This window comes from Borostomias antarcticus (genome assembly GCF_949987555.1).
Source record: "Borostomias antarcticus genome assembly, chromosome: 16".
NCBI lineage: Eukaryota > Metazoa > Chordata > Actinopteri > Stomiiformes > Stomiidae > Borostomias > Borostomias antarcticus.
Window position 1 is genome coordinate 12,449,096 of NC_140249.1, and position 15,439 is coordinate 12,464,534.

General features: G+C 50.3%; 1 protein-coding gene across 1 annotated transcript in view; it reads right to left on the minus strand.

Moving 5' to 3' along the window:
- furinb (furin (paired basic amino acid cleaving enzyme) b) overlaps window positions 1-15,439 on the minus strand; it is a gene marked incomplete at its 3' end in the record, with an annotated part of 304,944 nt that overhangs the window by 214,364 nt on the left and 75,141 nt on the right. The window contains exon 3 of the mRNA XM_084451106.1: window positions 13,921-14,019. Within this exon, the coding sequence (XP_084307232.1) occupies window positions 13,921-14,019 (99 nt within the window). The remainder of the gene's footprint in view (window positions 1-13,920; window positions 14,020-15,439) is intronic.

Genomic DNA, 15,439 nt, shown 5'->3' on the forward strand with positions numbered 1-15,439 from the left:
TACTCAGCGGACCCAAGCGGAGCTGGTGGCGTCCCTCGATGACCCCCTGCCAGCGCCGATTGATCCGACTGATTGTTTCTGTGTCTGCGGCTCCCGCTACAGCGACGTGGGACACCACCTCTGCTTCCCCTGTCTGGGGCCGCAGCACGCCAGAGCGGGTCTGGCTCCGTCCCCCGCCTACGAGATCTGCGCCCTCCTGGACTCCACGGAGAGGATGCTCCGGGCGCATTTCTTTGCTCCGCCGCCACTGGAGACTGAAGGTCTGGCCTAGCTGGTCGGCGCGGTCGACGGCGAGGACATCGGCGCGCCCCCGCAACAACCGGCGGCCCTGATTACCTCCCTCCCACCTACGGATGATGAGGAAGAGCTCTCCGAGGCAGACGAGGGTCACTCTGCCTCAGAAGCCATTACGGCTAGTGGCGCCTCCTTCCTGGGGCAGGGTTCCTTCGATCGCGACCTGCCCCGGCTGCTGGAGAGAGCCACGCATCACCTCGGTATCCCCGTCCCGGAGGCTGCTGCGACTACAGGGCTCCCCCTGTGGAGCTCCGTCTGCTACGGGCGTCCCTCCCAGCCTGCTCCTCGTCTCCTGCCGGCTATGCCTGACCTGGAGGCGTTCGTCAAGGCTGAATGGGAGCGGACGTTGGCCATCAGAGGTCCACTTTGCCAGTTCAGCAGAGCTACGAGGGTAACCGGCTGGACTGACGTAGCAGCTATCGGCTCTCTACCCTGGAACCCGACATTGCAGCGGTCCTGGTGCCTGGTTCCTCCGCCTGGGGCTTGGCCAGGAAGCCTCTCATGCCGGACGTCAAGGACAAGACAACCCTGTCCTTGGCCGACAAAAGTTTTTCGCTGGCCGCGCAGGCCGTGGCTGCCTCCTCCTCCATTGCTATGCTGGCCATTTACATCGGCCAGCTGGCTACGGAGCAAACCCCCCCCCTTCTATGGATGAAGACAGGAGAGCGGAGCCGTTGCTCAGCTTGTGAGGATCTCTGCCTCCTGTCTGGGTGGAGTGATGGCCACGTCGGTGGTGCAGCAGCGCCACCTATGGCTCTCCCTGACTCGTCTGCGCGAGGAAAACAAAGGTGTCCTCCTCAACTCACCGGTCATTAGGGAGGGGTTGTTTGGGGCGGCTGTGTCTAACATCCTGGAGCAGTGTCGCAGCCAGGACCAGGACCGGCTCCTCCTCGCTCGCCACCTCGCTGCTCCGGCTGATGCCGCCGTGACCAGGAGCAAGCGCCGGCGAACACACAAGGCTAAACAACCTGCCACGGGGTCCCGCCCCGCTACGGCCCATGGACCGGCTCGCCCTGGCTCCTGGACTGCGCGTGCGGCTCCTCCCCCGCGACCTCCCCCTGCCTACCCCGCCCAGGGTGCCGGGACCGGACCGGCGTCTTCAAGTGCGCCCACCGCTCCGACTCCGGCTTGGGGTAGGAAGAGGCGCACCTATTGACGGTGCGTTGAGATGCGTGACTGTGTTGTGCCCACACCACGCTCTGTTAAGAGCGGCGGTGAGCAAGTTTCCCTGTTGAGGAATAAAGCAAACACAATGCAACGTTATCTTGGTTGTCATGTACAGTCCGCATCTCCTCCTGTTTCAGCTACTGTAGCTACCGGTCTCGGCTAGAGCCGCTGGGTCTTCTGTGAAAGAGTCAGAATTGACCACGGCAAGTCTCGCCGCAGCTGGAAGACCGGCTCGAGCCGCGGAGTCTTTTCCTGCTAAAGCAGACGTGACTCACGCGGGGCTCGCCGGCTCAGCTGATGTGATGTATTCGGCTAGAGAAACCGGGTCTTCCATGAAAAAGTCGGAATTGACCATGGTCTCGCCGCAGCTGAAAAACCGGCTTGAGCCGCGGAGTCTTTTCCTGCTAAGAAAGCAGACGTGACGTGCGCTGCTCTCGCCAGTTCAGCGAATGTAATATATTCGGCTAGAGCCGCCGGGTCCTCTGTGAGAAAGTCAGATTTGACCACGGCAGGTCTCGCTGCCCCTGTTCTAAACAGACCGTTTGGGTTTTTAACAGAGGGGATGTGTGCGCCCAGGCCAAGTGCTATGGCTGTACTGTCCTGTTCGGAGTTTTAGCGGCGAAAAAGATGCGCTAGAACCCCAGACGGCGTTCGTTCATTTGGGCCAAGCGTTCAAGCCTCTCCCTGTGTGTTCAACAGGTAGAGAGTTTTCACGCTCACCGGTCAGTGAGAATACTTCCATGTTTACTGAGCCTCCGGCTGGGACAGTGGCACGTTTTTCTGCTTCGGCAGTTAAAACGTTTTCACTTGCCACCGGGGATAGGCGAGGTAAACAGGGGGATGGTTTGACGGCAGCCTCGGCTAGCTATTTTCATGAGCAGCCGAGGCGCCGCTCCGTCAGTGTGTGTGACGCCAATGTTCGGCTTTTAGCTAAAAGGAGCAGGCCTATGGTGTCTGATATCCACACTTCATCTCACAACGTGCACCAGTCGCGTGGTTTTCGCCTAGCCCCTTTGTGTGATGTTGGTGAGAAATCACTGCCCGCCTCTCGTGTCCCATCTAGTCGGTCTGCGAAAAACGGCACCTTGACAGATCATGCAAATGAGAAGGCAGGGTTCCCCGCATTGCAACACTGCCGTTTTCTCTCAATGGGATGAGCAACGGCGGCTTGTTAGCAATGCGGACTGTGTAGACTCACTTCCTCTTTTTACGAATGAAGTGCTTCTTGACAGGAATGCCATTCATCCTTGCGCTGTTCAGGGACATGGAACCCCCAACGGGGATTTTTCATCTCCCTTTCGAGGATGGCCCGCCTTGGGCCAGGACAGCAGAGTTTTTCAGCTGTCCGGTGGCGGTCAGGGCCAAATTGAACTACGGCAGGTTCCTCGATCTGATCCCGCGATCTCCGGCACAACCTCTTTCCAACCGCTTCACAGTCTGGCAGGAGAAATGTCTCCTGGACAGCTGGTTTCTGCGTGTTCTACAGGAGGGCTATCTCATTCAGTTTTGTTGCCCCCCACCGCCCTTCACGGGCGTAGTGGAGACAGTGATACCGCGTCCCACTCAGGCTGCCGCTCTGTCAGAAGAGATTTTTTTAGTAGAGGGATTTTATTCCCGCTACTTCCTCATGCCAAAGAAGACGGGGGGTGTGAGGCCACCTCCGCCTTTTCAACAAAACGGTGGCGAATCTGAAGTTCCATACAGATGTTGGAAGTTAGAAATGTAACTTGCTGCAGCATTTCACGTCGCGGTATTTGGCAGGGAAATCCCGTTGGAAATCTCGTGGGATTTCAGACGGGTGTTATTTCGTTTTAGTGATGCACCACCGCCAGGTGGCGTCTTTGAGTAGATTTAGCAGGCTGGGCTCAGTGTTTTTCTCCTAGTCTACGAATGAAGCATCATTAAATTTCAAATTCTTTAATTTAAATGCTCTGTTGTAAAGCACTTTGAGCTGAAGGTATCTGTATGAAAGGGGCTATACAAATAACGTTTAATTGTTATTATTACCTTGTTCTCAAACACATGTTTTATCCATCTCGATGTAATTTAATTATTACGAACACCTATAATATATCTAGGCCTACAGTAGCCTATCTATCTCGGCAACTGACGTCGGGTCAAGACGTGGTGTCTGTTAAGTCAAATGCGCAAAATAACAGTATTGTAAATATATTTGTTAGTAAAGATGTGGTGAACGTGAGGGTTTTGCGTTTTGTTTCTGGAACGCATTCAACTGGTAGGCTACTCGTAAACCCCGGAAGTAAATTTGAAGCCAGGGCACCAGCTAATGTAGCCAAGTCTGAGCGCAGTAGGCTATATGGCTTCAGCACGATACAAAGAAAAAATAAGCTTGATCGGAGGTGTGGATCCATACAAAATTGAAATAGTCGCCATGAGTAAAGATCACTCATTGCCAATCATATCCGGACATTAACTATCTTGTGCATAGCGGCAGGTTTGACAGTGAGACATCAACCGATAATTGTAATAATGCGATTATTGAAATGGTCTTGTGAACGCCTTTATCTGATTTCCAAAATCGGGGTAAGGTCCATAGGACGATTGTGGGTTTTCATTTGCACATAAATATATTTTAATAAAACATTGAAGTCCGCCTGTCAATGACTTTCCCTAAAATTGTGTTCTGTTGCAGAACCGGCCGCCAGCTGTTCAATGAACGGCTATAGGGAATGCGCAGTTTCGCGCTGGCTACAGCCTATTATATGCACAGTTTCGCGCTATGTAGGCTATTATAAATTAGTATTATTCATTGATTGAGCTTGGACTCGCTGGGGAATGGTGGAGAGACACAGAGCCTCCCCAGACGCGACATCTCCAGTTGGCTGAAGAGCTGCGCTCTCCTGCGGCGCCCCTCGCAGTGTCCACAGAAGAATACCCCCCCCAAAATACTTGCATGGTGAACACAAGCTGCAGCAAGAACAGAACTGTCTACCAATGCATGAAGTGCACCTAGCTGTCTGTGAGAGGCTATAGCAGAGGATATGTGCGAAGTGTATTTGAGCTGCCGCCTCAACCGTGCGTAAGAGCAGAGCGCATCATATAGCTACAACTAGTAGCCCATAGCCATTAAAACGGCTTATTGTTTTATTCATATATCAACTAGATAATTCGATAATAATGAGTAGCCTAGTAGGCTATAAAATGAATTCAATAGGGCAAGCCTTAAGTTGTAGCCTAGGCTACAGTACAATCACAAGACGCATAGGCCTAGCCTATCGTAAAAAGCGTTGCGTTCTCATAGGCCTATATTAACTTAGATAATTATTAATTATGCTCAGGTCATAATGTCCGTTGAAAATAATTCCCTCTAAGCAGAATTTGAATTGTATTAAAATAGGCTAAAATTAAATTTCCACATATTCTGATTCCTTCTAGGTCTATATAAAAAAAAACATTTTTCTAATGTGTAGCCTATAGGCGATGAACAGCCACAATGTAGCCTGCTTAGCGAGCGAGAGGGCAGTCTACCATAAAGTGTATAACCATAATGTAATATATCTAGACTACATGCATTGTGGTATTTCTTTATATAGCCAATTGTTTCTCAATAAACAGTTATGTCATCCTCTGAGTCCGAATGTAGGCTAATAGACCGGCAGCTCTAAATGGCTTCCCAATCAATGAGACATGGTTGTAAAAATGATGTTTTATTGATGAAAATGATAAAACTGAAAAACATGGAGAGTCATTGCATTCATCGATGCAGTCCGCTACCAGCAAACACTGAAAATACAGGTCCTCCAGCGAACCTGGACTAGACTATTGTAACCCCCCCCCCCCCCAAATTCTTTTATATTCAAATAAACTGGATGAACCGGTTTCCTAGCCCTGTGGGAGGGGGGTAGCCTGCGTTAGCGGGTGCTTTGCCATGACTGGCCATTGAATTCGCTAGTTTGATTGATAGATGGATGGATTAACGTCCAAAGTAGATTGTGCAAGTATTGTATAGGCCCATGTGTAAGAGATGAATGGCTAAGCATGAACTCAGCCAGAGGTTGAGTAGATACTGTAGATTATCAGCATTATCACCAGTCTCAATTTATGTCTCAATTTATGTGTTGCCATTCATTTAAACCACCATCTCATCTAGACTACTTATGTTGCTGCATTTTTACATTTATGCTTTCATGATTTTAGAGCGCAATAAACATTTTACAGGATTCCAAAAAGTCCATCCATTCATCCAACTTTGTTCTGAGCGCAGCGCAGGCTGGTAGCCTACTGTCAAGGCTCACGACTGATGCACTCCCTTAACACGTCTCAACTCCCGAGACCATCAAGATAATTTCAATATGAAAGACCTTGGGATTCCAGGAGTCAAGGCCGTTTCAGACGGGGAGCGACATTCCGCCTGCGTTCTCGCTCGGAGCGGGGGACGCACGCGTCCTGCGCGCAGCGGGGCAAGCTGACTACAATTCAGCTCTTGTCGCGGGCGGGCGCGCAGCCTAGTTCCATATGAGAACACTCCTCGGTCCAATTCCGTATAGTAGATCAGCCTGTGTACTTTCAACGAATGTATTATTAGACATAATATCATAATAATATATAAAGCCTTCAACGACCTCCTGCTGCCTGCCTGATGGTCTCAGGGCTAAAGAGACCGCGCGATCATTCCTCTAGCTGCTTTGCTGCTAATGCGAGTTCGTCTCCGTTCCTGCCCGAGAAACAGAAGTTGAACTTATAGCATCAAAATAGCTACAGGAATCAACGTTGTAAAGTTAGCTATCTGCTTTTTAGCCACCGACAGCTACCGTTAATATTATGGAAGCTGCTGTCGTGAGCTAACGTGCTATCACGGTCTCATCGTGCAGCTTCACAGGCTGCTATTAGCAGACAGCACTAAGTTGACAAAATCACACCTGCACATCATTAGAATTCCTACCATTTATATGGGATTTATCATTCAACTAAACATGGAACCTGAATACTACCTGATATTTCAACCTGCTGCCATCAGTGATCGGCGCGTCTGCTTGTTTGAGTCATGAATATCTTACGCAGTTATATTCCATTTAGTGTCCCAAAACTGTTAAATCATTCCCCATGTAGTTCACTATGAGTCGCACTCAATACATCCATGGTAATAGGGAATAGGGAGTGAGTGAACCATTTCAAACACATCTCTGGTCAGCTCCGTTAGCCATCTTACTCGTCCTGATGCCATGTTCCATATGAGAACACTCAGTTAGCCTAATGTATTAAACTTCTACTTGTCCCGACAGTTAACAGATATAGACCCGGCGACAGTTACAGAGATAGAAACTATAAATAGATAGGCTTTGTTCGTAATAATTAAATTACAACCAGACAGACAACAAGGAGTTTGAGAACGGTAGGCTCATCTAATGTGCGAGCCAGCAATGGGTCAATGAGTGGTATTACTGCGCCCCTATGGGCAGGCGAGCGGTGGTGCGGAATGACGTAAAGCGCCTGTTAGAATACCGCGGGTCAAGTTACATTCTTATGTTCCCACATCTGTATGCTTACGGTGCGACAAATGCTGGAGGCGTTCCTTCCTGGCGATTTTTGCACCAGCATAGACCTCAAGGACGCTTACTTCCACATACCGATAGCTCATCGGAAGTTTTTGTGTTTCACCTTCCTGGGTGTGGTGTACGAATATACCAGACTCCCGTTTGGATATGCGCTCGCCCCCAGAACCTTCTCCAATTGTGTGGAGGCGGCGTTGAGACCACTACGCCGGCAGGGCATCAGGATCCTGGCGTACCTGGACGACCTGCTAGTACTGGCTCCGTCGCCTTTGTTGGCTCTGACGCATACTGCCACGGTGGTGAGGCATCTCACCGACCTGGGGTTTGCAGTCAACTGGGAGAAGAGTGCTCTGTGGCGGCCCGTCAGATTGTTTACTTAGGTATCAATCTGGACACGAGCGCCATGAGAGCACGGCTATCCGATTCAAGGAGGGGAACGCTGGAGAAGAGTCTCAGCGTTTGCCGTCCTTCTCGGAAGATCGCGGTTCTGTAGATCATGCACCTCCTGGGTCTCATGGCAGCCGCCCATGTGGTAGTGTCATTGGCCTACTTCACATGAGGCGCGTACAGTGATGGTTCGCACGGCTTCGTCTGGACCCTGTGAGGCACAGACGGCGCCTTGTGCGAATACCGGGGTCATTGTCAGCAGACCTCGACTATTGGATGGACCGGCGCGTAATAGCGCACGGCGTTCCAATAGGCAGGGTGTCGGCTCACGTCGCCATCTTCACAGACGCGTCTCTAAGCGGCTGGGGTGGTACATGTCTGTCCCAGGCTGTAGGTGGTTTGTGGGCCGTCGGAGAACGGCGCCACATCAACCTCCTGGAGTTGGAGATGGTAGCTTACTTCAACCGACAAGGGGGAGTCCGCTCGCCAGCGCTTCACCGACTGGCGGTGACGATGTGGCAATAGGCTCATGTCAATCTCTGGTCACTGACGGCACGACACATTGCCGGCCGTCTGAACGTCGGGGCGGACCTGATGTCTCGGGGCAGTCCTCACCCGGACAAGTGGAGCCTACATCCTCAGATAGTGGCTCAGCTCTGGACCCGGTTCGGCAGAGCAGGGGTGGATCTCTTCGCTTTGAGAGAGAATGCAAAGTGTCCCCTCTGGTTCTCTCTGAAACAGCAGGACCAGCCTCCGCTGGGCGTGGATGCGTTCGCGCATGCTCCCTGACCGGGGGTGCTGCTGTATGCTTTCCCGCCGATGGGGCTGATTTTACCATTGTTGGCCAGGGTGCAGTTTGCGTGCCTCCCGTCTTGGGATGGCCGCTGGTGGCCTGGCTCTTGAACGGCGGAGATTGTCTGATAGGAGACTCTCTCCGGCCGTGATCTGTATGATTCAGAGTGCGCTCGTGGCTTCCACTGCCTCGGTTTACTCTGGCAAATGGGCTGCTTTTGCACGTTGGTGTGAAGAAAGGGACTTTGCTGCCAAAGTCATGCTCGGTCGCGGCGATTTTGGAATTCCTTCAGCACCTGATGGGTCATGGTGGCAGTTTGGCAGCATCCACTATCAAAGTGTATGCGTGTGCTATTTCCGCATGCCATGAGGGGTTCGCCAAAACTACGGCTTTCGGGCATCCCCTGGTTAAACGTTTCCTGGCCGGCGCACGCCGTCTTCGCCCTGTGCGTAAGCCTTGGGGTTTGCTCTTGGTTCTGGATGCGCTATGTAAAGCGCCATTTGAACCAATGGAGCAGATATCTCTCAAGTGGCTTTCGATTTACCGCGCTGCTCTTTACTCTGACGTCGGGCAAGCGGGTCAGTGATCTGAAGGCATTGACAGTTTTTCTCATCATGGGTGATGGGAGCAAAGCTGTGTTGCGCACAGATCCATCTTTCTTTACGAAAGTGGTCCGGGGCGCATATAGAGCACAGGATTTGGAGCTGGGAGCCTTCTATCCTCGGCCTCATGCGAGCGAGGAAGAGTCCCGCCTAAATTTATTGTGTCCTGTGCGTGCGTTGACGTGTTACGTCCAGCGCACGGCTGTGGTCCGCACTACCCCCCAGTTGTTGGTTTGCCATGGCCCGAGGAAGGTGGGTTCTCCGTTGCTGAAACAGCGACTCTCCCATTGGATCTGTGAGGGCATCGCCCAGTCTTACGTGACTGCGGGTTGCCCTCTTCCTGGGACTGTTCGGGCACACTCCACAAGGGGTGTGGCCACGTCAGTTGCCCTGTTCAATGGTGTGTCGATGGAGGACATCTGTGCGGCGGCGACTTGGTTGTGCCCCGTCTCCTTTTGTCCGTTATTACCTTTTATCCATGTCCTCTGTCTCTGTGGCGTCATCTGTGCTAAACATGGCCGCGTGGTGCGAGCCAGCGTTAGACAGGATGTTTCATGTAGGTGTTCAGCTCGAGCAGCCGGGTCTTCTGTGAAAGAGTCAGAATGGACCACGGCAGGTCTCGCCGCTGATAGAGAACCGGTTCGAGCCGCAGGGTCTTTTCCTGCTAGGAAAGCAGATGTGACTCACGCAGGGCTCACCGGTTCAGCTAAGGTAGGAGCAGGCCCGTCTAGTGACGTTCTGCTCCTGTTTATGAGTGAGGCTGGGACAGGCTTGTTTTGGTCCAGCTCTCGCCTCATGTCTCCTTGCCCTCGGCTGTGATAGACCGAGTGTGGCGGGGTGGGGCCAGTGCTTGGGTTGGATCAACTGTTAGTATGGTCTCGCCTTGGAGCCCTGGCTCGTGTCCTGACTGGCCATTCCTTTACTGGGGCCAGCAAGAGTGTATGGTGCGGTCGTGTAGCTCCGCTTATGCCAATAGGAGCTAGCCCTGTGGGGCGGAGCTCCACAAAATAGAACGATGGTTACGTATTGTAACCCTAGTTCTATGAGTGGAGCGGAGCCCCACAGGGAACAGACTTGCTGACCCCGCAGTCTGCTCGCTGAAAATTTCGGTTAGGAGCAGATGTGTGGGCGTAGCCCACTTATACAATGGTGCACCGGACTTGATTGGACACAGGTGCGTGTATGTTTTTTTCTTCAGTCAATGTGGCTAGCTGGCTTTCGCTAGCCAATAGGAGCTAGCCCTGTGGGGCTTCGCTCCACTCAGAGAACTAGTGTTACAATACGTAACCATCGTTTTTCAGTCTCAGAAAAAGACAACGCTGAACGGAATTGTACAGATTGTATTTTGTGAAGCAGATTGCATTGTAAGAACAGTTAATAGTTCATTCAAGTAATGAAAGGATAGATTTTCTCTCAAGTCTGAATTGAGCACAATTTTTGGAAGCTAAAGATCCCGCAAGGAAAATTCAAGTTACCCCCCCTTGTTTGGCAAGCAGACAAAAGTGGTCAGTATGTTTCTTTTGTTTCTGTCATATTGTGAAGTCTCAAGTTGTGGAATTAATGTTTAAATTGGCCTAATTGTTTTTCTTTTGTCTTTTTGTACATGTAGTTCTACGGTATATTACTGTGACTCAACGCGGCAATAAATATCAGTAAAAAGAACTCTTGAGTCCTTCACTACCATTCAATGGGCGGCATAGACTGTCTCTATGTGCATGGCCAAGATCTTAGCAAATAACTTATAATCATTGTGAATTGCCTTGTTGCTGAAATGTGCCATACAAATAAACTTGCCTTGTCTTAAGCCTTCTGTACACTGTACGACTGAAAAAATCTTAGATCGGGGATCCCACTTCACGACCGGGACTCCGTCTCAAGACCATATGACGTGTGTATTCACACTATGCGATTTGTATTCCCACTATACGATTTCTGTCAGCCACGATTACGCCCACGATTAATCTTGGCTGAACGTCTACGTGATCTGCGATCTACGACGAAAATATCTGACATGCCAGATATTTTGTCGGGAGGTTGTAGCTTCATCATAGAACGTCGTAGCAATGAATTGCAGATTGTACACCTTCTCACACTGTGCGACTTCTGAGTCCCGATTTTGCATACCATGAGCTACGATTGTCTGCAACAACCCACGACCACCTTAAGACCTCAGAATCGTGGGTTTTATCGCACAGTGTACATGCGGCTTTACTGTAAGGTGAAGGCTGGCGTTGTGGCCTGGATCCACACGTTTGAATCATAAGAGTGGCTTTTAAAAACAATCTTTATTAAAATGCACATGTTGAGTAGTTGCACCGGAGAGAACCTAGTCAGGCATAAACAAGGTTTCGACCTTTGTTATTTACACAAACATATTATAGCCTACCAGAAACCTGTCAAATAAATAGCTAAATACAACCTACTACACACAAAAACCTAAACCTCTCGATAATGGTCACATTTTCTTATGAGTAGCCTATGTAGCCTAGAGGCTGGATTGACTGATAATTCATGGATTTGCACCGGAGTGTTCAGTCAGCTGTTAAGGAACGTGTCTAGTCTACTGAGCTGGCACCGGCAAAATACTCGAAACTCAAAAGGTTCGAAAAGATCCGGTTCAATCAGATGAATCGACTCGAAAGAACCGGATCATAGAAAAGAGTCGAACTGCCCTTCACTACTCCAGAGTTGACCGATTCTTGGTCTGGTGTTGCTACGTGAAACAACCCATTCTCCTAATCGATGAATGAGCGCCGCGGATTCTGACGATTAGCCTATCAGCACCAAGGGCGGGACTAACGCCGTTGTAAAGCTGTTGTTGAGAGTTGTCAAGCGGTGCGTTCGGACAATGCGACTTGAGATGCTGCAACGAGAGCTTCTGGGAACTCATTATTTGGAGGACGATGTAGTTGGTAGCAGAAACAAAGTAGTCTACCCCCTGTTCATTACAGTAGCCAACTACATTACATTACTGTTTCACTTTCCTCCCTGTTGTCATATGGTCTATGGTTGTCATGGCTGTGCATCAGCAATGATGTTATAATCAAATCTCCCTCCCTCATGGAAATCAGTTAAGAGTGGAAGCAAAGTCCGACTGAAGATCTCAATGGAGTGTAACGCATTGACAATTCTGACAAGTCAGGTTTACGTATAGTGCATACTGTAGTGCATGTTCAATACAAGCAAATGCAATACAGTGCTTTACAGAATGGTAAGAAAGTAAGTAAGTAAGAAAGTAAAACGTTATTTGTATAGCACTCTTCACAGCACAGCGCTGCACAGCGATTAAAAAGGCAGATTAAAAACAATATAAGAAAGCAAAGTAAAAGTGCAATGACATACAAAGTGCGATGCAATACAGAGTGCAGTGCAGTAAGAGATTAATACACAGGTAAAGAGAACCACAACAACATAGAAACGACAGACAATACCAAACTCAGCAATCAGAGCTACTAGCAGCCAAAAGCCTGTGTGAACAGGTGCGTTTTCAACATTTATTTAAAAAAAAAAGTATTTTCTGAGGGAGAGGCTCTCAAGTCCTGGGGGAGTGCGTTTAAAAAAACGTACAGAGTAATAAAAAAACAAACAAAAAAACAGACAATACATGAAAACATAGAAAAAATAAAAATAAAACAGAACATTGTAAAAACAGACAATACATGGTTAAAGAAAAACAGTTTAAAATCAAGAAGATTTAAATATAATATATGATACATGATAAAAGCTAGATTAAAAGGTGTCTTAAGATCCTGCTTAAAAATGTCCACAGTTTCAGACATGCTTAGGTTCTCTAGCAGGGTATTCCAGGGGCTGGGGGCGTAAAAACTGAAGGCTGCCTCCCCATGTCTCTTGGTCCTGGCTCCAGGAACCGTTAAAGGTTCAGGGCCAGAGGACCTCAGGGACCTACTTGGTGTATGTGGGCGTCTGTGGCTCAGAAAGGTACAGTGACCGCAGGGTTGGTTCGAATCCCGGCTCCTCCTGTCCACATGTCGAAGTGTCCTTGGGCGAGACACTGAACTCCAAATTGCTCCCAATGAGCAGACTAGCACCGTGCATGGCAGCTGCCACCATTGGTGTGTGAATGTGTGTGTGAATGGGTGAATGAGAGGCCATAATGAAGTGCTCCGGAGCATTTAGCACCAGACAGAACATCTGAGGTTCTGTTTCCACAGCCTGGTTTGGACTCGCTCTTGAAGATGAGCGCTTGACCGCTCTGTAGTTCTCACACTGGCCAGTCAGCACTCTGATCTCACACAGGGTCGGTCTCAGTGACCGATAGTCTGGAGTCCAGCGCTACAAAACATGAGCAGAGGGGCGGGGCTAGCGGGGGGGAGGAGCCAGTGCATCAGCCTGCCTTTCAGATCCAGCTGCATTTGAAGATGATTTCATCGGCAGCGTAGAGTTGGGACTAAATGAAAAACGAATTTACTGTAATACACTTTGCCGTTTGTGGAATAAAAACCTCAGTGAAGTGAGAGTTAACGTGGAAGAAAGTCCAAGTAAATCCAGCCAGATATGCTACCGGCAGCTCGCTAGAGTGCAGGACTCGTTAGCAATACTTGAAAAGTGGAACTCTGAGGGGATGGAATAAGTAGATGAAGGACAATTTGATGATACTGCTAGACTACATGTAGTGAATTGCCATATTGGAATCCTTATAACGTCTAGATGTGTACCTAGGAACTTGAATGAGGAATTGATTAGTGCTGATAAGATTGTAAGGTGAAGTGAAAACAAGAATTCCAATAAACCTGTACTTGAACGGGTTATACAGTATTTTGTTTTTATACAGTATTTTGCCATGCTGTATACGGCAAAAAAAATTATATTCTATTCTATTCTATTCAGAGGCCCAATCAGCCTCTCCGCAAAGCCTGCTATTGGCACAGGCCAATCAGCATCCGGTTGAAAATCCGGGTGTCCACGAATATCATACTGTAGCTTGTTCCCAGAAGTTCTTTCCGTAGCAAGAGCTTCTGGCCACTCAGAAAAAGTGACCCGCCAACCGAGGGCATCTGGTTTGCGTCATGTGAATCACATCTGATTGGGTGGAGAGACTGCCACCAGTTTGTCTATTTATAAACCATGTTTAACTGCCTTGGGCCTTGTTGTGGCTATCCTGATTGTAAATCTAAATTGGTTGTGTATGTGGGCCGTGGCCTACCTGTGGTTCCTGGTGCAGGCGCACATGTGTTCCCCGATGGTCAGATAGAGACCTCCTCACCACTGAACGATGACGTAAATGATAGTAATCTCCAAAAACCTAGAGAAAGAGAGAGAGAAAGATGGAGAGAGAGGGAGAGAGAGAGAAAGACTGAGTCCACATGGAACCACACGACAACGTACAACCCCTTGACAACACCTGGCAGACACATCTATCACAGAAACACCTAGCACACACGCACGCACACAAACGCGGGCGCGCACACACACACACACACACGAGACGGCCGAGTGTCCGTTTCACAGAGAGAGAGCCGCTGACAGAAACATCCATTAAACAGCCGGCGCCCGCCGAGCCCGCACATCTATTACATCACCTGGACACGACGAAGACGACCCGCTCGTGTACACACACACACACACACACACACACACACACACACACACACACACACACACACACACACACACACACACACACACACACACACACACACACACACACACACACACACACACTCTTTAGATCCGTTGTCACACGCCCCCGCAGACAGAGACATCAATTACAGCCCGACTGGCGAGGTGGACACATCCATATCTAATAATTAGACATGTCCATTAGAGAGCAGGGCGACAACCGTCATCGCTCCTGTCACGGCCCGGATCCCCAGAGAACTCTGGAGGACAGGCCATCTTGCCACCTCAACCGGGTTGAGAACACCCGAGGGCCGCCACCCCCGCCCTCTCTGTGACCTCCCGATCTTATCTGGCCCCGCCTTCTCTGTGACCTCCCGATGGCGCACGGCTGGCCGGGGAGGAAAGTGGCGAGGAGGAGGAAGAGGAGGGGGAAGAGGAGGAGGAGGAAGAGGAAGAAGAAGAGGAGGAGGAGGAGGAGACAAGCCTATATATCGGTTGTGGGGGCTCTTATTGGCAGGGGACCGGTGTCCATTTGAAAGGGATGTTTTCCAATCTGTACCGCAGTGCCCACCGGGGACCGTCTCACCTTCAGGAGACCAGCCGAGTGAGGGAGGGAGGGAGGAGGGGAGGAGGAAGAGGAGGGGAGGGAGGAGGAGGAGGGGAGGGAGGAGGAGGAGGAGAGGGAGGGAGGGGAGACTTCTGACAGGCTGGCTGGGCAGGATGGATGGATGTGAGGAGAGAAGAGCAGACGCAGCAACACAGAGGGATTTCCAGGGAGGGGGGCAGGGAGACAGACAGGGAGGGAGACAGGTGGACAGAGAGGGGGGCCGGGAGACAGACAGGGAGGGAGACAGGTGGACAGGGAGGGGGGCAGGGAGGGAGACAGGTGGACAGAGAGGGGGGCAGGGAGGGGGGCCGGGAGACAGACAGGGAGGGAGACAGGGAGGGAGACAGGTGGACAGGGAGGGGGACAGGTGGACAGAGAGGGGGGCAGGGAGGGGGACAGGCAGATAGGAAGGAAAGTAAGGAGACAGACAGAGGCTCTAGCGAGGCAGTGTTCTTGGAGGCAGTGTTCTTTGAGGCAGTGTTCTTGCTAGCTAGCT